This window comes from Panthera uncia (genome assembly GCF_023721935.1).
Source record: "Panthera uncia isolate 11264 chromosome B2 unlocalized genomic scaffold, Puncia_PCG_1.0 HiC_scaffold_25, whole genome shotgun sequence".
NCBI classification, from domain to species: domain Eukaryota; kingdom Metazoa; phylum Chordata; class Mammalia; order Carnivora; family Felidae; genus Panthera; species Panthera uncia.
Window position 1 is genome coordinate 19,518,381 of NW_026057581.1, and position 26,131 is coordinate 19,544,511.

Genomic DNA, 26,131 nt, shown 5'->3' on the forward strand with positions numbered 1-26,131 from the left:
CAGAATGGCTTTCACATGTGACACGGTTAAAGTGACGGCTGTCAAAGATGCTTCTGGCCCCCTGTAGCCTCACCGCAATGCCCAACTCGCCCCACTTATGGTGTTAGCAGAGAAAATAGCAAATGTTGGGGTGGGGGTAGGGGACCGAGGTGTGGAAATGACATCGTTTGTTGGACCGAAATAAGTATATTTTCACACCAACAGAACTCCAGCACAAACGCTAACGGCAGTGACGGAGACAAGGCACTTCCACGCAGCCCTGGGGATGACCCAGGCTGTTGATCCTACATGAAACCAACTTTTCTGGGAATGAAATCTGTGAACAGAGGCATTTCCCCCCAGTTTCCATTATCTGTAGGTCTCCCTTCGACAAACACTACAGAACAGGTGGATACTTTAGCCGAGAATACTCCTTTTAAGATTATTTTCCCTATTTACTGTTAGACACTAATGCCACAAATAGCTTGATCTAAAGCTAAAACTAATTTCAGTGGGCTCTTTTTCTTTTGTTGGGGGTGTGTGTGGGGGGGGGGGGGAATACTTCAAAGTTATGTTTCTTTAGTTAACCAGACTTCATACTGCAGACATCCAAACTCCATTTCCTATAGACCAACAACTACTCACGTTATTTACTGTGTGAGCGAATTATTAACGAGGCCCTTTACAATCTTCTGTGGGCGGTAAGGCACCAACCAGCACTGAACGGCTTCGAAGCCTCGCCTCCCCCCTTCGCTGTGCTTCTGAATGTTTGTTTTTAAGGCAGATGTCATCTGGGAACCCAAGGCAGCATCTGTGTCCCCAGCAACTGGTTTTGAGTTAGTGGCATCCACAAGCTCTGACGACCATATTCCTGTATTTTTTCAAGATGACGTTGGAGTTGTCATCAAAGTAAAGAACCGAGATGGCATTCAGTTTGGTCGGCGCACAGCACGGTTTGGGGACATACTCAGGATTCATAAGGTGAACCTGTTCCAAAACAGAAGGGGAGAGGCACCGTTAGAAGCCATACCTGACCCTGGCTGACTCCTACCTATAAAGTGAAGCGGGGAGGGTGCCTGGGTGGCTCAGTGGGTTAAGCGTCCAACTTCGGCTCAGGTCATGATCTCACGGTTTGTGGGTGTAAGCCCTGCGTTGGACTCTGTGCTGACAGCTCAGAGCCTGGAGCCTGCTTCAGATTCTCTGTGTCCCTCTCTGTCCCAACCCCCACTTGTGCTCTGTCTCTCTAAAAAAAAAAAAAAAAACATAAAAAAAATTAAAGTGAAAGGGGTCCCCAGGAGCTCACCAGCGTCTGCACGATCGCGTGGTTTGTGGCGTTCATGTGTGCGTTGAGTGGGAAGGAGCATTCTCCATCACAGTAATTGGCAGCATAGCCCTTGGGTGCGATGATCCAGTCCTTAGTCAAAAGCAAAGGGACATGACATGTGATGAGCATACATTCCTTCTATCATCTGTGTTCTTCGTAATCCTGTGAGAAGGCATTCCTCACGTAGCACAGCTACGCAGACCAACACAGGGAGGCCAAGTTCACGTTCAAGTGGCAAAGCCAGGATGTGAACCCGGTCTGTCTGGCTCCAGAGCCCTCGCTCCTTCCACAGCCTGCAGGGCCTTAGCTGCTGCCCACCTGCCAGACCAGGAAGCACACAGGTGGTTGGCTCTCTGCACCTGGCCCCCTTGAGGGGCCTTGAGTATGCCTTCCTCATGATGCCACCTGCGTGCAGTAAATGGTATCTCCTATCCCTTGTCACCGAGGATTTGCTCATAAACTAGTGGTGGCTCTCAGCTGTGGGGCTCAGCCTTTGTGCTCCTCTAGATAGTTCAGGTGAGTCAGTTTGTAGCCATTGGAGAACTGTCAGGGCAGTTTCTCCAATGCTTTCTCAAAACACAAAATTGGTGGGGCGCCTGGCTGGCTCAGTCAGGAGAGTGTGCGACTCTTGATCTTGGAGTTGTAAATTCGAGTCCCACATTAGGTGTAGAGCTTGAAAATAATATCTTACACACACACACACACATACACACAATTTGTTTAAATGCCCAAATAAGCACATGCCTTGTGGACTTTGCAAAGAATGGGAGAAGAACACTGGGGATGGTAGTATGGATCCTGAGAGACACAGAACTTGGCAACCAGGCTCCCTGGGAAGGGGGGGCTCTTGGTGCACAAGCAGGTCTGGCCCTTCCTCTGCCTTATTCCAGAAGCCCAGGCATTTGGAAAGGCTCCCAGTACCTTCACACAAGGAATCGCCTCAGCCCTAAAGCTCAAAGTCTTTGATGGTAGCTGCTCCATTAAGATAGGAAAGGGCTGCTGTGAAGGGACCTCTGTCCGCCTTGCTGTCCAGAAAACTCACCTGCCATCCCAGGTCTTGGAAGCTCACGTAAAGCTCATGTTTCCTGCAGGCTGTTTTCAACTCACTGCTGTTATAATCTGTCAGAGGAGATCAGAAGATGCACCCGTTAACCCACTCATTCTTTCATTTGAAAACATACACCGGGAGGGGTTGCTGCAGCCCAGGCCCAGTACGGGGCTCATGACAGACGCGAACCTGGCCCCTGCTAGACACAAAGGCGGTCACCAAACAGCTCTGTCACATGCCCAGTCGCTTGGCTGTCTCGTTCATGCCATCTTGTTCACGCCAGGGCGGGTGCCGGGCACACTGGCACACAATGTGTAATTATTGACTTGAATGGATGCTTTCAAGTGACAGATGATTGTTGTGAGCCCGTTATGTGCAAGGCCTACGGACAGAGTTTACAGATGCCCCCAGACCCCCCTTGGGCTCCTGACCTGGAAGGCACTGTATTCACAGTAAAAGCCACACCCAGGCAGGGTTTGCTATCATTCAAACAGACACAGTCCTAAAACTGTCCAGGGGCTGTGAGGACAGCTGGGTCAGGAAAGCATCCGGAAGGAAGGGTAATGGAGCAGGGCCTAACCAAGAGAGTGTCATCAGAGAGAGAGAGAGAGAGAAAGAGAGAGAGACGCTGCAGCAGGAATCACTCTGGCACCGGTCCCTTGCCTCACTTCCAGCGCTGAGCCCTTTGCACCAAAACACTGACTCCTAAGACAGGAAGCCCCGTGAGAATCTGAAGTATCCTACCTGCCCTGTGCAATGCGGGAGACACGAGCCTGGCCTAACCTAGAAGAAGGGGAGGGCCTGGATTTGTTTCGGTTGACTGGAACAGCTCTAATGTGACATGCCCTCCGCTAGACTGACCGCGGGAAACAGGAAGAGAGGTTACACAAGGCTTGCGTCCTCCAGGAACTTAGAGAATCTAAGGGGCGGTATGAGACATGTACACAAGTAACTCCAATACAGAACAGCATTAGACGCTCCAGGCAAGTGCGGATGGCAAATCCCACTGGGAGTTCGGAGAAGGGTCAGTTATCAGGAGGAATAAAATGGGACATGAACGGCCTGGAACACCAACCAGAAAGATTGGGACTTTCTACCAGAGGCATTAGGTAAGCCTGTGAAGGGTTTTGAGCCAGGGAGCGCTATGTTCAGAGCTATGATTCTACAGGATCAATCTGGTAGCAGTGTTCCAGGGAGATGAAAGGCAGGACTCCAGAGAAAGGTTCCTAATCTAAAATGGATTTTGATGGATACAAGAGCCTGAGGTCACTCACATGCCTGTTTTAATCACATGAGCCAGTAAATTGCCTAATTATTTAAAGCCTATTTGAACTGGGTTCCCTATTAACTTGTGCTCCTGGACAGCTTGGCCCGAAGTAAGACAGGACACACGAGTTTGTAAGGGGAAGAGACAAATGGTACTGACTCCACTCAGTCACCTACACTGGGAGGAGAGAGAGGCTACCTTTTTGAGGTGATCTGCTAAATTCTAAATTTTTTCATGCTCCCTACCTGCCTTTTTCACCTTGCAGAACAACTCTTGCTGTAATTTCAAGTACCTGGGAGAACTGAACACAAGGCCATGCTGAAGGGAGGTCTTCACAGAGAAGAGCACTGAGGACTCTTGCTTAAACACACACACACACAAACCACCATTACCAGACAAGACCAAACCTCTTGCTGAAAACAATCCCTCAAGAAAAAAATCAAGCACACAAAGGAATAAATTATCCCTAAATTTAGAATATAAGAGAATACACAGAGACCACAATAAGAGTAGTCTGAGTGAGATTACAAAAAAGAATACCTAAAATAATGGAAGAAATAAAGAAATAGAAATGCTACAGCAAAAACATTATGGAGAAAGAACATGAAAAAATGATAGGTGGATGTGAAAGAGAACAAAATAGAACTTTATAAAACCAGAACCATTGAAGATAAAAATGAAATGGATGGTTTAAACATCAGATTAGACACAACTGAAGACAGGATTAAAGAACCGAGCAACAAATTTGAAGAAATTTCCCAAAATATAGCCCAGAGTGAAATGGCTCAAAAATAGGACTCTCTTCCTATAAAGAGATAATGGAAGACAGAATGTAAATTCCCGTGTATTTCTAGTAGGAATTTCTGAAAAGAATAATGGGGGAATAATATTTGAATATATAAAGTGTCGGGGTGGGGGGGAGGATTTTCTAGAAGTGAAGAAAACCAAACATCTTTATATTGGAAAGGCACAATGAATCCTAAGCATAGTAAATAAATTCCTGTCTGGCCACATGTGGTGAAACTGTAGTATATTAGATGCAGAGGAATGCTTAAAAGCAACCCAAAGATAAAAAGAAAATAATCCACAAAGGAACATAAGGTAGATGGACAGAAAACTTTTTTTTAAATGTTTTTTTGACAGAGAGAGAGAGTGCACGAGAGAGCAGGCATAAGCAGGGGAGGGGCAGAGAGAGAGGGAGAGAGAGAAAGAATCCCACGCAGGCTCCACACTCAGCGTAGAGCCTGATGTGGGCCTCGATCTTACAACCATGAGATCATGACCTGAGCTGAAATCAAGAGTTGGATGCTTAACCAACTGAGCCACCCAGGTGCCCCATGGACAGCAAACTTCCTAGCAACAAAAATATACAACATAAAAGGTTTAATACCATAAGAATGATGCTGTCAACCCCGAATTCCATACCCAGCTATGGTGGATACTTCTCGTTTGGGCCACCCAGCTCCCAGGTTCACCTCTCATTTGGAATGAGTTGGGAATTCATAGACAGGTGAGAATCAAGGCCCGATCCCCCCCAAGATAGCTCCTGCCTTTCTTCCCTGGCAACTGAGTACAGGCTCATGACTTCATTAATGCCAGGCAGATCCCCAACCCGTGAGAAAGGGACTCCAAGGGAAAGCCAAGAATGGGCAGCTTGGCAGCCATGTGTTCAGGGTAATGGCATTCCAAACCACACTCTCCTTGTGACTAGGTCTCAGCTTCATCACTTGATTCCCTGTGTTTGGTTGTAGGCTGGAGGAGTTCCTGATACTCTTATGTTAGTTTGCTCTTTGATTAGAATCTGTTTCTCTTCCACGTAGCCAAGAAGGGCCTTGACTAGCTAAATTATTATTCCATGGTTAAGGGATAGGGAGTGCAGGGTGCAAGGGAAGTGACGGTCACTATCTCATATGGGTTACTGAGACTGTCTTTCCGTTCACATGTCTTCTAAGCAGAGACCTGCAGGCATATTGGGAGTAAGGCAGGAAGCTATTTGGGGGAAGAATAACCTGCACGGTGAGAATGACAAATGCAAAGTCCCCGAGGAAGCAGCCTGGCCAGCCTATCGTAGAACAGCCTGGTGAGGGCTGCTGTCTGTTTAGTAAAAACCCATATCCTCCATCTACCCCCTGGGCACACAGCTATTGGACATTTCCCACTACAGTTAGGTGTGGCCATGTGCCTAAGCTCTGCCCACGCACTTGGGGAGAAGGGGGGGTGTGCGGCTCCCAGGCCTGGGCCTCCCGGGTGCACATTCCTTCCTTTCCTGCCAGTTTTGAGCAGGGGTCAACCTTTTGAAGACTCCAAGGCTCTGGTTCTTTGTGCTCCTGAAGGTTTCTTGGGTTAGATGCTAAGTTATATGATCTTCCTACTTATAGTCTCAGTCTGGAGTTTTCCCCACCCAACATCAGTTGGCCTGTGTCCCCGCAAAGTAAACTTCCCCCCAAATGCCTTCTCTGTGCTGGGGACCATGATCTCTCCAAAGTCAAGCTTGGAACTGTTCGCCATGTGAAAGGCAGAGATTTCTGGATACTTTTCCTTCCCAGGTTGATGAACATGGACAGTATAATATAATAAAGAATATACATCCTGGCAGAGCTATAAAAACCATGAAATCTCCTAATAGTTCCAACTCGTGGGTCCCTAGATAGGCTCAGGATGAGGGCCGGCTGCCAGAAAGACCAACCATGATGTCATAGAGCAGGACTCTGCTTCTCTACCTTCACCAGTAGGTCTGTGAGCCTCCTGCAAATTTGACTCTCTCAAATCTCAACAAAGAGAACTTTCTCTGTAAGAACAGCTATTTCTTTTAGAGCCAGACACTGGCATTTTTGTTGTTAAGTAAAGATTGGGGCTGGAGAGAGGAAAGGGAGGAATTCAACTCTCCTGTTTTTCCTCCTACAGACACTTTCAAGCCACACTTAAGTTTCCTTATAACTCCATGTTAAGTGCTGGCTGAGAGTATATAAATATTTGTGAAGGTCAATGCTCCTCAAAATACTTGTGTCTGCCACTCAGGGGTCAGTGCCCTGGGTTCTACAGTGGAATTACACTGCCATGCACCATTTTGTTTGTTTGTTTGTTTGTTTGTTTGTTTGTTTTTAAGGACTGAGAGATTGCAGAAAAACATTCTCCTGCCCTGGCCCCTTGATATTTGTTTAGATGAATGGTCTGGACAGGCCCAGTGAAAGTTCATGCAGTAAATTCTCAGTGGGAGAAAGGAAGGCAACACGACTTTGTCCAGATGGGCTCGCCAGTCAAGGGGAAGGCAGAAACAAGAAGCCATATTGCTGGACAGAGGTAACAGACAGACAAACAAACCAGAGCAACAGACCCGAGGCTGACACAAACCTCCCCAAGGGCAACAGTCCTCTGTCTGATGCATCGTGAGACTCATCAGGGAATTCAAGCCCTCTCTCAGACCCTCAAGCCAGGATCACTGGAAATGGGTCCCCTGCCACCAGGGCTATCTGGGCATTCTGGCATGCAGATGTGGCAAAGGCTGGTCTGGGAGCTGAGACACATCTTCAAGGAATCTAGGTTTCTCAAAGTTGAACACAGAATGTGAAATCTGTCTTCCATTCATCCCAGGGGATTCTTTGGCCTAGAGCAGAGGGCAGGGCAAGTGCCCAGCAGCCCAGCTAGGATTCTGGCCCAGCCAGACCAGGCCCAAGGGGGTTGTCCTGAGTACCGTGGATAAGCAGGGCCCAGCCATAGATGGGTTGGGGCAAATAACCGTCACCAGGTGACAAAATCTAACAATCATAAAAGCCCCCAGGATTAATTTCTTTCATAACCAGAAATACGTAGCTCCCTGGTCTACTTTTAAATAGGAGAGAAACATTTTCCCTCACCACACATTTCCTTCCTTCCAAGAGAGAGAGTGCAAGTAGGGGAGGGGCAGAGAGAGAGGGAGGCAGAGAGTCCAAGGAGGCTCTACACCGTCAGCACAGAGCCTGACACGGGACTTGAACTCACAAACCGTGAGATCGTGCCTGAGCTGAAATCAAGAGTTCAGATGCTTAACCAACTGAGCCACCCAGGCGCCCCAGCCCTCACCATAGATTTTCAAGCTTTAAAAGCTTCAGATGCCCCACACTGGGAGAAGGGGGGAACCTTTAAAGACCTAAGACAGCCCTGCCCGTTTGCCCCCCGCAAATGAAGATCCTTGGGCAAAATCTTCCAGGCTCTGTTGTGGGAAAGGCACCATCCTGGTCGGAAACGAGGACGAGCAGAGCGGGGCTGGGACAAAGGCCAGGCTCCCACACACAATGCATTCTCCCTAAGCCTCCGTTCTTCCCATACTTTGCTGAGCAACACCTGCATCTCTTCCAGGCCTTCTGGGCCATTAAACCAGTGGCACAGAAAGTGTCATGCCCATGCCCAGTGGCCAGGGCCACCCGTTTTGCACTGTGGCTGCTTTGGAGTAGTCAATCTTCCAAGCCTCAGGTGTGTGTGTTATTCGTCGATCTGGGTAGTGCAGGAGCCAGGTGCACCGCAGAGGCTTCGGGGGGAGGGGCGGAGGGCAGCACAGAATGAGCTCTATGGAGGTATGTTCCCTGGAGTCCAGGCTGATGGGCAGGAGGGTAGGGTGACACGCGTCTCGTCCCGGCGCTTCAGACACCACCTCACTCCCACATCCGAGAGTCCTGCTGGGAGCGGGTGGGGGTGGCTGTTCCCGTCTGGATGGGCCACTGGAGGCCAACGTGGTGGGTCCCACCACACACAGCTCTTCGCTGACCCACTCACTTGTCCTCGGCCCCCGCTTCACCTTCCAGTGCCTCTCTCACCTGGACAGCTACGGCCAGACTGCCACGGCCTCCTCGGTTCTGGCTGGCTGCTCTGTCTTCTCGGCTTCTGGCCCGCGGCCCTGACACTCAGTTTCATCGGCGACAGCCTCTACTCCCCGACCTTACGTTCCATTCTTCCCTGTGATGCCTGAGGGGCGGCTCACCTACAGACAAGAACTAGTGGGACTAACGGGGGCCTGGGTGAGCCCCTGTGACAGTGGGGGCCACCACTGCCTCACAGGACACTGCAGGGAGACAGTTCTCTTGCTCAGCACAGTGAGGACAGAGTGCTTCTGACCCACTGTAAGCAGCCAGCTGGCCTGGCACCTCCTCAAGGCATCCGTGTCCCTAGGCAGTGGCCATGTGTACCACATGTTTGTTCTGTCCCGAACACAAGGGTCACATCCCATACACCCTAAGGAGGACATCCAGCATTCCTTGCTGCCCCCCGCCACCCGTCTCCAAAAAGCCATGCAGACAGTAAAGCACAAAGGAGCCGTAGGAGGGGAGAGCTTGGGCCCCCACCACTGGCTTATTTTTGAAGCTGATTGGCTACATGGAGTGAAATGCAGGCTTCCCAGGCACCAAAGGTCAGGGGATTCTCAGGGGAATGAGTCCTGGATGAGAAGGGAAGGGCCCAGCAATGATCCTGACTTCCACGGCAGGCAGCGAGTGGGAAGGGTGGGGACCATCATGCCAAAGTGGGAGCCATGCAGCCAGCCGGGTCCCAGGTGTCCAGGCAGCCTGCCCACCATCCTTTCCAGTGCCAGGAGAAGAGGACAGGAGAGAAACAAAAGGGAAGACATGGAGAGAGGAGACAGGCAGACCAGGGACAAGGTCAAGGCAACCACACGTAACCAGGTGAGTGGGAAGGAGGGAAGCAGGCAGGTGGCCGCCTCCCCGGCCAGGGCTTCTGCACAGGCCTGCTCAGCAGTGCTGGGCTCGCCCACAGCTGTTGTCCCTGCTCAGCAGGCTACACACCTGGCAGGGGCTGGGGACCAGGTGGCACGCCCCACACTGTGTTCCCCGTTCTTCTGAGCCCAAAGAGTCTTCCCAGAGGAAACTCGTGTTTTAAGTTATTTTTAATGTTTTATTTTTGAGAGAGACAGAAAGAGAGAGCGAGCGAGCATGAGTTGGGTGGGGCAGAGAGAGAGAGGGAGACACAGAATCGGAAGCAGGCTCCAGGTTCTGAGCTGTCAGCGAAGAGCCCAACATGGGGCTCAAACCCACAAACTGCAAGGTCATGACCTGAGCTGAAGTCAGATGCTTAACTGACTGAGCCACCCAGGTGTCTCAAAACTGGTTTTTTAGAGAAACAATTGACTACTCTTATCTCCCTCCTCTCCTAGAATGACAAGGGCAAGTATAACATTAGCAGCTGTTGAAATGGCACGTTGGTCTTCATTGATCTGGCTGCACCTTCCAGATCGCCCAGCCTTATCAGCCTGTCTTAATCCAAGAGTCTCTGGCTCTCCCTCCCTGCCCCACCCCTCCAATGGAATCAACCTGACCATTAAGAATGTGCTGGAGGAAGCCCAGCGCCTTGTGGAACCACACTGAGATCTTGATCTCAGGTCTCAGTAACATCACAGAATGTTGGGGGGCAGGGAGCTTGATCTTCAGAATCTAGACTTGGTTTACAACCTGGATGGTTAGATTGAGAGTCAACCGGGAGGTCCCATTCTTCTGGGGTGCTGGAATCTCAGCCTCTCCTGCTTCATTTAATTGGGGTGGACTTTGGCCTACTTTCAGCCTTTATCTCGATTATCAAAGAATGTGGAGATTAACTATCTTGAAAACAGATACAGGCTTCTCTTCAACACTGAGCGTGAACACTAAGACTCCCTGTGTTTTCAGCACCTCTGCTCTCTATGTTCCCTCCTAGACGGAGTCTCCTGGCCCCCAGGACCTGCCCGTGGGCTTAGCAGGTCTTGGTGGATCATTCAGGTTTTTGCAGCTCCTGTTTATGCTTCTTTATTATTTTCCTTCACCACTGCTGGCCGTTATTACATTCCCACAGGGTAAACCTAAGGATGGGGTAAAGGGGAGCCTATCACTCCTTGATAACTTTTACCCAAAGGGACTTCATGGTAAAGCAGAGTCAAGTATTATAAATATGGAGTTTGAAATGACTCTGTTGAATCACTAACACCATGCCTGTCGGCCACAGCTGTGAAGAATTAAGACTTGATTTCATTTTAGAAAGTCCTGAACAGGCCTGTACTTCTTGACCAAGACATCTGGAAGCCAAGCCGCAGGCCCTAAAATTTTAAGTTGAGATCAAAATGACAAATTACAATTCCCGATTCCTTTGAAGAACCATAAACAGCTAACTCAAAGCCCTGACCCACGTCCATTCTTCTCAAGCTTTGGATGGCCACAGAGGGTCAGCCCACTCAGCTGTGGCATGCCAACCCCCAGAAGCACATGAGGAGCTAGTGGGGACACCTGCCAGGAACTAAAAGGCCAAATAAACATTGATCTGTAAGAAGGAGGCCCTCGGCCTGCAGACCGGAGTTCCCAGAGATCTACAGCAAGATTTCACAGTCATAATAAAGTACCCAAACCACTGTTTTGCAAGCGACGCAGTCCTGTTACCTTGCTTTTATGCTGGATGTGCACTGAATGGTCCCAATCAGGAAGTTCATGAGATACAAGATATGAACTATCAGTGAGGTCAATGGCATATCTATAATGTACCAGAGCCACATTTCCCCCCAAGGATCCTTAAAGGCACATGTCTGGGTGGGTTGGAAAGAGACAGAAGAAGAAAGGACTCTGAAATGCTAACTGGTAGCATCTGAAGCAATGAAGGACTCATTCCGAAAGACAGACAGGGTCTTGAGGAGTCGTTGATTCACAGATGGTTGGCAGAGGTGCGTGGCAGCAACAAAAACATGAGGATTAAAGAGGCCTAAAGGTCATCTAATTTTACATAAATCGTTAAAAGTGGCAGAAGAGTTCCCACACTATCATCTGCCACAGCAAAGCACAATTCTAAGTCGCAGCATTGGCAGCTAGTGGGTTGGTGGGGCAGAAAACCTCAGACTCACCAACAACTGCTCCCTCCTCAGTGATGTCTTGGAAACATCCTGGGAAAATTAGCTAGGTTGGTATCTAGAATCACCACATGGATCCATCCCTCAAGGCCATTTGTTCATGGCACCAGTAGTGAATTGGCCAGGTGTTGTCACAGTCCTCCAGTAGGTGAAATAATGAACCCCAAGAAAAAGCTACTATAAGAGAGGGTGAGGGGCAGCAGGTAGAAAGACCAGCACACGAGAGAAGGAACTGGAGGATAGGGTGTCACAGAGCAGTAGGCCGGGAGAAATGGAGGCTGAAAACTGCCAGATTCACTGGAATTGCCAGTAGGCGGCACAGCGTGGCTCGGACCAGCACTAGTAAAACATGTGTAAAAGTGATAAACAATGCTGTCCAGATGATGTCCAAGCCCACTGGAGAGGTGTGACACAGCCAACATCCATCATTCATTTGGAGCAGACAGCTGCAAAGAAGCAAGGGCAAGTGAAAACCATTCAGGAGCCTTCGATCCAAACCCACGCTTCAGTGCGTGTGTTTGCAAAGTCTGGCTTGAAGGCCAAGTACAGATGTCAGAGCAGATTCCGGTGGGTGGTGGGGAGGAGGTGGATGGGGCTCTTGGCCTTTCTCTTGTTGTGGACTCGTCCTACCGGCCCAGGCATCTGCAGCTCTGTTCCAAAAATAGCCACAGATTTCCCTGCCATGTTTCACCCTGATGACAGGCAATTTGATGGATTATGTTAACTTCTTTGCCCAGATGTAGGATGGTCTCTGATGGGCTTCCGGTGGTGGTTGTTTCTGTGGAGAAATATTAATTCCTTGGGAGCACTCTATTGAAGAAGGGGGGCAGCAGAGGCAAAGTAATCTCTCCCTTCTAACTTCCAGAAGATTTACAAAGGGAAAGTCCTGTCTGGAGTCATACCAGAGACCACAACTTTTTGTCTCAGTGGCAGCTACCTGGTTCAGGAAGGTCCAGCAAGACATGAAGGTTTAGTCCCATGGTGGCCTAGAAAAAAGGACAGTCCAACCGGATGGACCATTTCTCTGGGTAGCAGACCATCTTTGTGGAATTCCCTTCTCCAGGAGTGACCTCTTCCGTTATGTATCTGCTCCCATTAATAGCAGGGATAAATGAAGAAAATGTTAAATATATAAAGTAGCACTTGAATGGGCCTAACCTGAGCAATTTCTCGAACCAGCTTGAGAGGGCCTTTGAAGACAGTAAGAGGGAAGGAGAGTCCTTCTTAGTCACACTCTCTTGGGGGTTGTCCTTGGAACAGGTGAGGCCAGAGGCACTTGCTGTGAACTCTCTCATCCTACTACCGCTGAAAAGAGTGAAGCGCGTTTGCAAGTGCTGGGTTGGGAGGTGGGGGAGGGAAGACCAAGACAAAGCAGATATACTTGCCTGTTATTCCACATTCGATCAACTTTAATACTCGTATTTAATTGCAACTTATCAAATTGAAAAAAAAAAATGTTGAAAGGGACATGGAAAAGAATAATTGGGTGACATTATGGAAACCCAAATCAGAGACATGTCTTCCCAATGAAAAACTCTTGCATGTGTACTTGGGGGAGGGGGTGTTGAATAAATCAAGTGAAATTTCAATTTTAAAAAGCAATCAGCATTCCCAGAGCTGCCTTCGTGTCTGGGGTCCCAGTACCAAAGTGACCACAGTTCGTTCATTAATTGAAGCCTAAAACACTGAGATGATTAACTCTCTTTAGCAGGCTTCCTCTGAAGCGAATAAAGGAAAGCAATCATTTCTTCGTGTTTTTTAAAAACCCAACCCTCACTGTTTTTAGTGGTAAACACAGGAACACCCATGCTGGGCAATGCTTCCAAGAAACACCAGGAGGACAAGCAGGAAAATGTCACGTCACCCTGGGTGGTAGGTCCTCAAAGCCCCACAGCTAAGTTGCTGGGGAGAGAAATGCCTTATTAAGTCAGACTCTAAAATGAAGACCATTCCTCCCAAAGAAAAGATGAGTACTTTGGGAAGTTGCATGAACTCTTTGTGGCCACTGATGAGGACACTTTTAAACAGTCACCTGGAGGAAGTAATGCATCTTCCAGATCTTTTTTACATCCTTCCCAACGATCCTAACATACGCTCTCAGAACATACTTCCCACAATTGGAGGTAACTAATCTTTGAGTATTATGGACCAAATCAAACACTTCTCATTTAATCCCAGAAAATCTACCAAGTGTTAAGCATCCCCACTTAATGGATGAGTAAACTGAAGCTGGAATGGATTAGGTTTGCCCAAAGTCAGTCACAGGGTAGTAATAAGGGAAGCAACATCTCCGGCTTCAAATCCTACCACAAAAGTTCAACTGCATGCTTGAATCCTGGGCTGGTTCAACAGCCTGAGGAAACCCAGAACTTACAAGCCTTGGCTTTAGAGTAAGATGGATCTCTGTTGGAATTCAACACTTACTAGCTATGTGAACTTCAAAACATTGAAGAGTGGACTTCCATACCACTTCCCAAAAAAGGCACAGCACGGTGGGGTGGGCATCTCTGAAGGACCACTGAATTGACAAGTAGTGGTGTCAATTGACTCTCACCCTTTGCACCTGCCCGTTCGGGGCAGGATGGAGCTGACCCCATTCTCTAGCTCCAGGGTCAAGCACATGACCTCAGCCTGGCTATCTACTAAGCTACTGTGAGAGAGACATTCTCTCCTGAAGCAGAGGTAACCAAGGGTGATAAAATCCTGGAGCTGTTGGTTGCCTTCTTTACCACCATGTTAGAGATAGTCTTTCTAAGAATGCCACCAACAAGGGAAAAATTGAAAAGGAGAAAGTAAGACTCCTAACATCATGTGAGCCCATGATCCAGCCATGACTAAAGCCAGAACCCTCGATTTCCCAGTTCAATGAACCAACGAAACCCATCAGAGAAGGCTGTTTGAGCTGACTTTCCATCACTTTCAGCCAAGAGCACCAACAAATGCAAGTCCATTTTCTGCAACTATACAAAATTTACTTGTGCACCACAACCTCCCAGGTGTCATGCAACTAGAAGAAAATCTAGGTGTCCTCAGGATCTTTATGTGAATGAAAGAAGAGTTGGAAGAAAAAAAACCAGAAGGATGCTTTTCCAGAAAAAGAGACTCTCAGGAGGTCTTCAGCCTGCAGACTCAGTACCTGGATAACAAATGGTCCCTTCTGACGGCCCTAGGAACCCATCCAGATAATTGGTGGCTGTGATGAGGCACCTCTGGGTTTCTGTATTTGCCATGCAGAAGCCATGCGACGGCTAAAACCATCGACACGTCCTTGTTCTCGCTGAGGCCCAAGAGCCAACTAGGCTTCCTGAAAAACCAGGCTCCACCCAAACCTACCTGAAGCGCTGGAGACCCGCGACACGTCCTGCGACTGGGTGGAGCGATTTCGGCTCTGCTGTCGGCGCCGCCCAGGGGCTGACCTTGTGGTGCGCACATGGACCTCACTCACTTTGAAGAAGGCCACCATGAAGGGCTGCTTGTCGTAAGGGCCGTCTCTGCCCACCAGGCCTGCAGCTCGGGGGTTGATGTTGAGTCCTTGAAGGCAAAGCACAGCGCACCTGTCTTTACCCATGGAAACTTGTTCCTGCAGCTGTAGACCTGAGCTTTCCTGGACACCCAGGTGCCAGCCACAAAGAAGGAGCAGGAGGGAAGAGCACTGTGCACTCTCAGAGCCCTGATGACTCCCCTCAGATGGGCAGAATCAAGACACTCCTTCCAAAGTTCCATGAATTAGAGCCAGGGGTAGTGTGAACTCCCAAGGCTTGCCCATCCCGGATAGACTTCCCCCTACATGATCATTCTTTCTTTCTGATGATATAGGTCATAGAGTCGCTAACCAGTGAGGTGACTTCACAGGCAAAGTGTGCCCAGTCTGGGACCTGATAATATAGATCTGATCAGATCTGATCATATAGATCATATAGTCGCCAACAAGTGAGGCGACTTCACAGGCAGAGTGTGCCCCGTCTGGGACCTGCATGAGGACCCTGAGCTGCTGGGCTTTGGTGCTGCAGGAGAAGAGGGTGCTGGAGGGGTTCTTGTCCAAACCCACCCAACTGTCAGGAGGTAGACTAGGCTCCCCCCCTGCCTCCACTAGCTGTCTTCCCATTGTGGCCCCTGGAACTCAGACCACCTACTTGTATCTGGAGACCTCAGGGACAGGTTTTGCTTTTCAATAGACGTTCTGAGGGAATAGTCAGTGAGGTCATCTTGGAGCCGTGGTCTTGACTGTAAACCATGGTTCTACCATAACTGTTGCAAAGGAGACGAATGAAAAGTGTTTGCCGATCTGAGCAAACTTACCATCCCGAGTCACCACGCTCAGCTGAAGCCCCATGTTGTGCTGTGGGGTCACGACCCACAGGTTGCTAGTGGCTGTGATGTCAAATTCCAGCCAGCCTTCTTCTGAGGCCCACACCACGCGGGTGTCCAACAAAAATAGGTCAGAGTCTCTGAAAGAGAGAAAAGACAGTGTGGTGAGTACCACACCACCTTCTTGGCCCATCCTCTCTGTCCTGCCTTGGCATTAAAGTGAAAATGCCAGCATCGGATCAAGTTCACCTAGGAGACACTGCATACAGTGCCTACCGCAATTCTGGCTCACACACACAATACAGTCTGGAGACAGATATCTGCTAGGGCACTTCAGAGCAAGGAGTTTTCTCCCAAATATAGGTGGACCCCTCAATTTCATCAAAGGCCTTACTAGGGTTGTTCATGCCAAGTCTTTCTCTGAAATAAGGGAGGGAGGGAGGGGGGAGGAGGAAGGGAAGGAAAGGAAGAGAGGGAGGGAGGGAAAGGAAGTCATATTGTTGCTTCCTTTATGGCAAATGAACTCTAAAAAGAGAGAAAGGGGGGCATGAAAAAAAGAATTAGGAAAATATTAAAATCAAGATTCATGTGAGCAAAAAAAGAAAAAAGTTGTGCTTTGTTCATTTTTTTTTTTTTTGTAAAATTAGGGCATGATAATCTTCACATGTTAGTTCCCATGAAATAATGAGAAACAAGAAGCCACATCGTATCTATGAGTAATCATTAGTCCCTTGCTTTTAATTAAGGCCTGTGAGTAGTCCTTGCTGAGTGTGGGGTCCTTCCTCGTGTGGACAGTATGGCCACGGGTGTATGTTGAGTGATTTTAAAGTTCATCCTGGCACAGCTGTGAGCCATGGCTGGGGTTCTTGTAGGCAAACTCAGAATCCATACCCAGGGAGTAGTTTTATATATGTATCTCTGTCTATCTATACATATGGACATAATTTTTGTTTATAGTTTTCAACTAACATAACCCTAGGAATTGTGGGAAGGTGGGGTAAGGGTTTCTTCCTGCTCCCGCACACGTTGTGATAGAGTAGTGATAGGGGACAGTCCCCTTCATGTGTTTCAGGGACATGCTGAATCTGAGTTGACATCCCAGGATCACTGGCACGAAATGGCCAGGAATTCCCATGACAGGGAAGGGGAACCACTTTGGCCATGGAAAGATTCAAATCTCCTGGTGCCATATTTTACAGGATAGAAAAAGGACTAGAATTAAGTACTGAATCTAAGATTAGTATCACAATACTAATGTCGTACACCAAAATTGGTTATAAAAGACTTTCATCCACTTTGCTTTCCTTAACAACAATCCTGAAAGCTAGCAGCATATCATTATATAGCTGGGGAAACGGAGACTCAGATGTGAGGTTTCAGACATACAGCTAAGATCAAACGCTAGTAAGTAAAAGAACTCGCTAGTAAGGGGTGCCTGGATGGCTCAGGAGGTTAAGCATCAGACTTTAGCTCAGGTCATGACCTTGCAGTTCATGTGTTTGAGCCCTGCATCAGGCTCTGTGCTGACAGCTAAGAGCCTGGCACCTGCTTCGGATTCTGTGTGTGTCTCCCTATCTCTCTGCCCCTCCTCTGCTCATGCTCTGTCTCTCAAAAATAAATAATTGTTAGAAAAAATTTTTTTTTAAAAAAGCCTAGCAAGCATGAAGAAAGCAAACAGATTCGGAGTTTTCCATACTATCATGCTGCCTTCTGAGATCAATATGAAAGACAGCCTGTGGCAAATGAATAAAATGCATTTCTATCCCATCAAATATCTGTGAGGCCAGTGAAAATGTCTAAGTTAAACATTTTAGATTTCTGAGGGGAAACAATTTTTCCTGTTTACATGGCTTAGAGTTAGAAGGAAGTTCTATTGTCATCTTTTCCAAGCTTAAAACAGTAGGTAGAGCTAAAAGTAGTTTACTCAGCTGTTGACCAGGGTCCGCGGGGGGCCGCTCTCAGGCCTGCCATCTTTAAAGCACTCTCCGATGTGCATGTGTCATACCTCCTGTTGACAGATTACCCCCCAGGACTGAGGTAACTGTAAGCAGGGTGATGGGGGTGTTCATGGAAAACAGCAAGAGGGGAGTGCAAGTCCAAAGCTTTGAAGTGAAGATATAAAAAGACATAAATTCTGATCTAGAAGGTTGGAGAAGACCCTCATCCAGAAATAACACAGACGCTATGGACAGCAATGTGGGAAAATGTCCCGAAGGCAGCATGAGACGTGTCCATGTCAGAGCGGCACCCTCGAGGATGAAGACATAGTGAGAATTTCAGGGTGCCACGCTGCCCCTGAGGCGAAGGGGGTCCGCTGTCACTATCTGCAGAGCTCCGATGACGGACCTGGCAAACGATTCTTAAGGCCTTGTAACAAGGACGCAGAAAACCTCAGTCTGGGACAGGAGTGTGGCAGAGATGGTACGAAGAGCTAGAACGAACTTTTATTTTGAAAAAGTAGGGTTTATAATAATGGAAATGGGCCTCTATTACAAGAGAAAGCAGGATGGGACACAAGTCCATCATCCACAATAGGAGAGAAAGCAGAGAGGAGAAAAGGGGAAAACATGAATCAGAAACTAAACTTGAGGTAAAGGGGGAAGGTGTTGACGGGAAGGATTAACAATCATGACGTGGAAAGCATGAACTCCTCGGGCTTAGTGGAGACCCGTGGACACAGGGAGCCTGACGTTCTCTCCTGACTGCTCCTGAGTCATGCCGGGTCCCCGGGCATCTGTGATGTCTCTCCACCAACTTCCCAGGCCATGCAGTGAGAACGCTGGTCCTCACTGCTTAGGAGACCAGTGGCATACACAAACACAGCCTGGCAGCTGAGTCCAGAAAGATGGAAAACTCTGTGGCTCACCAGCAGTGAGGCAGCCTCAAATTCAGATGTTCTTTGAATCTACGATGCCTGGGTCCCATGGGAAGAAGGTGAGCTAGAGCATGCGCTTAATATGATGGGACTAAATGGACAAGGAACAACAACTATTCACTGTGTGCTTTCGATATGCAGGGTGCACCCAGAGCCTCTCCTTTATTCCTTGGGGACCCCGAGAGGCAGGTCCTATTACTTTCTCTCTCCTACAGCTGAGGGCATGGAGCCTAGAGAGGTGAGGTATATCAAAAGTCACACAGGTATTAAGTGGGGTGACCAGAACTTACAATCAGAGCACATACTCTTGGCCACCACATATCTCAAAAGCAGAGTCAAGAAAAGCACAGGGCCCAGGTTGAAAACTACTGCACCAGGGCTCAGAATAAGGTAAGGGTTCAAATCTACTGCACACCAATGCCAACATCAGCTGGATGCAGAAACGTGTTAAGATACTTGGAGCTGGCATGTGATCAGAAATCACGAGCAGGTTCTCCTATCAAGGCCAGGGAGGAAGAGGTGAAAGGTGCACACAGGAAGGGACCAAAGATGGCTGACATCTGCTGAACTCAAGGGACCTTCTCAGTCTTGCTCTACTCTTCTTCCCACACAGAATATTCTCTGCTTAGACTGAGAACACTACTGACACATATTCACCCAGCCAGGGTGAAAAATTAAAAAAACAAACAAAAAACAAAAGGAACAACTTCATTAGCTCACCCTCAATGTTTCCAATAACTCAGGTATTTAAGAGACGCTATTTGGGGTGCCTGGGTGGCTCTGTTGGTTAAGTGCCTGACTCTTGATTTTGGCTCAGATCATGATCCCATGGTCCATGGGATCGAGCTCCAAACTGGGTTCTGCGCTAACAGCACAAAACCTGCTTGGGATTCTCTCTCTTTCCCCCTCTCTCTGTCCCTCCCCCCTTCACACTTGCTCTAGCTTTCTCTCTCAAAATAAATAAACATTAAAAAAAAGACATTATTTATGGCAAGTCAATGAAGTGGGTCAGATCTCACCCACATCTATTTACTCTTCTTCAATGACACATAACCTTCTTAAGTCTCCTTACTATAAAAGTGTAGCCTCAGGGCCGCTGGGTTGGCTCAGGCAGACAGGTGTCCAACTTCAGCTTAGGTCATGATCTCATGGTTCATGGGTTCGAGCCCTGCATTGGGCTCTGTGCTGACTGACAGCTCAGACCCTGGAGCCTACTTCAGATTCTGTGTCACCCTCTCTCTCTCTGCCCCTCCCTAACTCGTGCTTGCTCACTCTTGCTCTCAAAAATAAATAGAAATATTAAAAAAATTTTTTTTAAATACAAGGATTCCCTTCTGAATCTTATCTAAAACATGTATAACCAGTGGATAAAGAATCCTAGGGTCTGGCCAAAGTGACTGCCATTAAAAAAAAAAAATTTTTTTAATACAAGGATTCGCTTCTGAATCTTATCTAAAACATGTATAACCAGTGGATAAAGAATCCTAGGGTCTGGCCAAAGTGACTGCCATGACTGGACTATTTGGACTTCCTACTTGGATCACTGACATACTCAAGTTAATACACCATGAAAGAAGATTCTGAAATGAGAGAGAGACAATTTTGAAAGAATTTACTGGGGCGCCTGGGTAGCTCAGTTGGTTGGGTGGCTGACTTGGGCTCAGATCATGATCTCACAGCTCATGAGTTCGAGACCTGAGTCAGGATCTGTGCTGACAGCTCAGAGTCTGGAACCTGCTTCGGATTCTGTGTCTCCCTCTCTCTCTGCCCCTCCCCCTCTTACACTCTGTCTCTTGGTCTCTCAAAAATAAATAAACATTAAAAATTTTTTTACAAAAATAATTTACTGCCTATTTTGTTCTCTATCAACTCACAGAACTCCATGTTTCATGCTAAATATGCATTCCATCTTCAAGGATACAATAATTTTATTCTCAGTGTTATCTAACCTGAGGGAATGAGTTTCCTCAGACTGTGATCATCCTGGGAAAATTAAGTTCTTAACAATTAATAAGCCTAACAAGAGATTTCTAGAAAATGTAGAAATTTCTAGAAAATTTCACAAATTCACCTTGGGGCTAGAGTTGACTGACCAGCAAGTCACTTGCAAAGACTTGTGGAACTAGTGTTGATGGGCAAGGTCACCTCTACGTGGTCCCTCCCATTGCACAGCCTCCAAAGCACCTGCCCTTGTAGGTGACACTCCGTCAGGCTGAGAGGCAGACCCATGGCGAACACAGTGGGTCTCTTTCTTTTTCACCCCCAGGGAAGAGCAGGAAGTATCTGAGCTCCTAGTGGCCAGCTTTGGTCTTTCCTGACAGATGGCACCCATTACAGTCATACTGCCCTAGACAAGGTGCAACTTTGCTTACTACTCACCATTTTACTAGAAATGTTCTTGATAAAGTAGAATTTAGATGTTTGAAGCAAGCAGATTTATGAAATATTTGATAAGGTGAGCCTGTGGTCTTGTGCCTTTATTTGTTCAGAACATTCCTCTACCTATGTCTAGACTTAATGGTAAACTAAGATACGAAACGACATTCTTATAGTGATGAACCGACTTTATATGCAATGAGGTGAATTTAAACTTCAAAAAGAATGGAAGTCAAAAGCCAATCATTTTAGAAAGTGAGATAATAAAGCAGCATTTTTACTTTCTTCTTACATAACATATCATATATAGAGAATTATGTTTAAACTTTTATCACTAAAAGGACAGAAAAGAATAGGATATTTGAAAACACAGCCCTACAACTCAGCGTAAACTGCTACACACACATCAATTTGAGTAACAAGGGTGAAGGCACATTATTATTATATAATTAGCTAAGCTCTCATTGATTTTATGCCACTTTCTATTAACTAATTTTCACCTCAAGGACTAGCATGGTATAAAGAGATGTTTCAAATGGCAAAGGCACCTTAACTCTGTATGGAATATTCCATCTTCAACAAACGAATACAAGTCACTTTGCTGACAGAATATTAACCTAGCTAGCCCTTACATGCTGTTTACTACCTGAATGCTTTTACACATGCTAATGCCTCACAACCACCATAAGAGGTAAACGCCAGGGATACCATCACAGGTTTACAGATAGGGAAACTAAGGCACAAAGAGGTTAAGAAGCTTGCTCGCAGTCATACAGCCAGTAAGCGTAGAGCTGGGATTTGAACCCAGGCAACTTTGCTTCAGTGGTGCACATGCTCTTAATCAATCATCAGAGTGGTGGTTCTCAAGTTCAGCTGGCTTACTGTTGGAATCCCCGGGAGAGCTTGTTAACACACAGACTGCTGGGCTCACCCCCAGAGTTTCGGGGCATGGGGCCTGAGAACTTGCATTTCTAAGGTTCCCAGGTGATGCTGCTGGTCTGGGAATGACACTGTGAGAGCCACTGACCTACAGCATAGTCCCCCTCCCTTGAATAGGACTAGCATTACCTTCACATGCTTTTTAGACTTAAGGTTCAAAGCTAACTGCTCTTGAGAGTTCTTGCTCCTCTCCTTAAAACAGTACAAAGCAAATGTAGAATGCTCACAGAGTAAATGTTTGATTGTCTTATGGATTGGCCTTACCCTCAGGGAGTTATCAAGTTAGACTAATAATCAGAATCACAAGCAAGAACAAGTCCAAAACAGCGGTATCATTAGAAGGCCCACTTCTCTGTGTCGAGGATGGAGAGAGGTAAAGCGGATGACTTTCCACAAATTCACAGCTACCTAACCTGCAAAATAATGTTCTCCTTCACTGGGATATATACTCCAACATGCCCGAGTGATCAAGCACAGACTAAATGAGAAATCCAGCCGGCTTTTAAACATGTTATGTGCAAATGTTACGCTGTCATTGTCATCACCAATCCTACATTTCCATATCCTGTATGATCTAGGGAAATAAAACAGGAAAAATGCTGTTCATCTGTGACTTTTCTTTAAAAAACAACAACAACAACAACAACAACAACAACAACAACCCCAGATGTCTTGTAAGATAGTCTTAGCTACTACCATGGCCGGCCTCCCACAAGGCTGGACATCCTGGTAAGAAGATTCATGTGACTAAGGTGCCTCGGTGGCTCAGTCAGTTAAGTATCCAACTCTCAACCTCGGCTCAGATCATGATCTCACAGCTTGTGGGTTTGAGCCCCGCATAGGGCTCTGAGATGGAGCCTGCTTGAGATTCTCTCTCTTCTCTCTGCCCCTCCCCTGCTCATGCTTTCTCTCTCTCAAAATAAATAAATGAACTTAAAAAAAAAAGAAAGAGAGAGAGAGAGAGAGAGAGAGAGAGAGAGAGAAGAATATGCACATGACTAAGGCAATCTGTTTCTGGGAACGAATAATATGTAAGGCACAGTTTCCAGAAATAAAGACCTATTCTCATGTTTACCAAGTTACCACTTGGTAACAGTCCCTAAACAACAGTTTCTCTTGCCCACCACACCCTGACTCCCCCTCTCCCCCCAAGTGGAGCATTCTTTTGAGTATATCCAACTCTTTATGATAACCTCAATTCCTTTCTGTAATATTCTCTTCTACATTGTGCCTATGCAAAGAACAGAACTTAGATTGGCTAAGGAGTAAGGTTCAGTAGCTGCTTGAATTTTTTTCTTGAATTTCCAGTAGACCATTCTAGGTATGACTTCACTAAAAAGATGAAACTAACTAGTTATATAACCTGAGCTGTGGGTCAGCTGTATTGTCCCTTTTTCAGGGGCAAAGGAACAAATACTGAAAAGTTCAATGCTTGCCTGAGGCCCACACTGAGTGTGCCAAAGATTATCAAGTCGGCAAGTAAGATTTCAGGAGTCCCTGAGGATCATACCTGTGAAAGCCAGATACAGAAAGAGAAACAGGTGTGGCTGGGTACAGTGATAAAGGGCTTTGATTTCCCTCTGCCCCAGGTACAATGAGGTTCTCTAATCCCGGCTTTCTCAAATTTGCCCTTCTCTTCAAAAAAGAACGTAGTCTCAGGTATCTCACCTTTACCTCAGTGAAGATAAAGGTTCGTGTCACTTCAGCAAGCAGCACTGAAAACCCAACAGCATTTTTAGAGCAATCAATCTATAAGAAATGCTATTCGAAGGAAATTGCTCTCCTAGATCCTGGAACTGGATCAAGTACCAGGTTCAGGTCCTGTTCCCAAAACAACACCATTTGGTTAATAAATCAAAAGCAACATTTGTAGGGATTCATTATAAAGATTTCACCATAAAAATAATAAAAATACTATGATTCAGAGACACAGGCTTCTGGTTATGATGTAGCAAACTAACATTCCCACTAAGAACAATTGGGGAAAAAAAAGCCCATTTGTCGTCATCTTAGAGCAATAGGACAGTCAACTCTTGATGGGTCAATTTCACAGAGAAAAAGAAAAACACATGGAGGTGAGCCCCACATTTGTGTTCTCTTTGTATTGCCTTTTCATTTCAGGACATTGGATAATTCCTAGCCTGATGCATGGGTATCAGAAAGGAGCAGGAGCCTATAGCTTGGAACAGTATCTGTAACTGAGGATAAAAACTGGAGTTTCAGAAAGCGAGGGCTTGAAGGGCTAAGGTCTCAGAGGAAAGGGGCTGCATAAAAGTGAGCTCACAGAAGTTTGGGTTCACTTCCTCTAGGGCCTTGGATCTTTAAGTCCTGTATACCTTGAAGTCCAATGTTTCCGTGTGAGATATTTGCCAAATATTAGGCTGTGTATGCATGGAGTAAGAAGTTGAGAATACAAAGAGAGAGAAACTGCTTAAAAGGCAAAAAGCAAAGCAGAGTTTTTGGCAGTTTCTTCATTCTGGGGAGTTAAATACTAAAGCTCAGAGCCCACCAAGGAAGAGGAGTTCTGGTAAACATCCTAGACTTTCAGCTGAGACTCCCTGAAGAGCTAAGCTCTAGGAGAAAGGGAAAAACCAAAAACAGATAATCCTTAACACATCCTTAAATACCCCCATTGGAACAAAAGAATAAGATGATCATGGTGTATTTTGTCTGCCTTCCAGAAGAATTTAGAGTCCACTCTGGAAAGAGATAACAGTATCTATTAAATATTTTCCATAAATAATTTCCAGAATTTATTTTTTAAAAAGTATCAGGCATGCCAAGAAATAAAACCAAATGAGGAAAAATCAAGGGAACAAATAGATAATGGGAACAGACCCATAGGTGATCTAGACAATAGAGTTATCAGACATGATCTCTGAATCAAGCCTTGTATAAAAAGGATAATAAATGACAAGTTAAGCTTGTTCCAGGGATGTAAGGTTGGTTTAACATTTGGAAATCATTTAATGTAGTATACCACATTAATAGGGAAAAAATCATATAATCATCCCCAAAAATTCAGAATTTTTTAAATAAAATTTCACACCAATTTCTAACATTAAAAAACTCTTAGCAAACCAGAAATAGAGAACGTCTTTATTCTAATAAAGATTACCTACAAAAACAGTTTTAGCAAACATCATCCTTAATGGTAAAATATTAAGTCTTCCCCCTATAAGATTCAAAATATCATAGGGATTTCTAATCTGAGACAGAAATCTGAATCAAATTCAAAATTTTACTGGATGTCCAGCTAGCATAATAAAAACAAGAAAAACAGAGGAAGATAAAGTATAAGAATTACAAAAGAAGAAATAAAACTGATATTTATAGATGGCAAGATTATATTTACAGAAATTCCAAAATTTTGCACAAAAAAATTTTTAGAATGAACATGTGAATTTGCAAGGTTGCTGGATATAAGATCAATATACAAAAATAAGGGCATCTTGGTGGCTCAGTTGGTTAAGCATCCAACTCTTGACTTCAGCACAGGCCATGATCTCACAGTTCCGTGAGTTTGAGCCCCCTATTGAGATCTGTGCTGACAGCACAGAGCCTGCTTGGGATTCTGTCTCCCTCTCTCTCTGTCTCTCAAAAATAAATAAATAAACTTAAAAAAAATCCAAAAGTCAATTGTATTTCTATATGTGAGCAAAAATAATTAGACACCAAAATTTTTAAAAGCTAATAATATTTACAATAGCATAAAAAATATTCAAAACCTGGAATATTATAATGTTCTATAAATAAGAATAATGTAGTAAAAATATCCAAGACACAAAAAATTATAAAGAATTACTGAAAAAAGTGAAAGAAAGCCTAAATAAATACCACATTCTTAGACTGGAACATTCAATATTTGTAAGAGTCAATTCTTTCCAAATTGATCTCTAGATTTAATGCAATTGCAATTAGAAGCCCAGCAAGTTTCCTTGTGGAAATTAAAATGGTGATTTTACAATTTATACGGGAATGCAAAAGGCCATAAGTAGCTGAGAAAGTCTCAAATTCTGAAGAATTTAGATACCATTTTTCAAGACTTCTTATAAAACTGAGAGAATGAAGAGTATAAGATTGGTGCAAGAAAAGTCAATCAATGGAATTGAATGAAGGTCTCAGGACCAGACCCACACAAACATGGCTACCTGGTTTATATTGGA

General features: G+C 46.0%; 1 protein-coding gene across 1 annotated transcript in view; it reads right to left on the minus strand.

The window, feature by feature from the left end:
• Positions 1-526: 526 nt before the first annotated feature.
• Positions 527-26,131, minus strand: part of BMP6 (bone morphogenetic protein 6) — a 157,161-nt gene continuing 131,556 nt past the window's right edge. Inside the window, exons 3-7 of the mRNA XM_049655087.1 lie at positions 15,767-15,915; positions 14,801-14,998; positions 2,346-2,422; positions 1,283-1,393; positions 527-966 (exon numbers count right to left, since the gene is read on the minus strand). Coding sequence (XP_049511044.1) covers positions 817-966; positions 1,283-1,393; positions 2,346-2,422; positions 14,801-14,998; positions 15,767-15,915 — 685 coding nt within the window. The 3' untranslated portion in view covers positions 527-816. The remainder of the gene's footprint in view (positions 967-1,282; positions 1,394-2,345; positions 2,423-14,800; positions 14,999-15,766; positions 15,916-26,131) is intronic.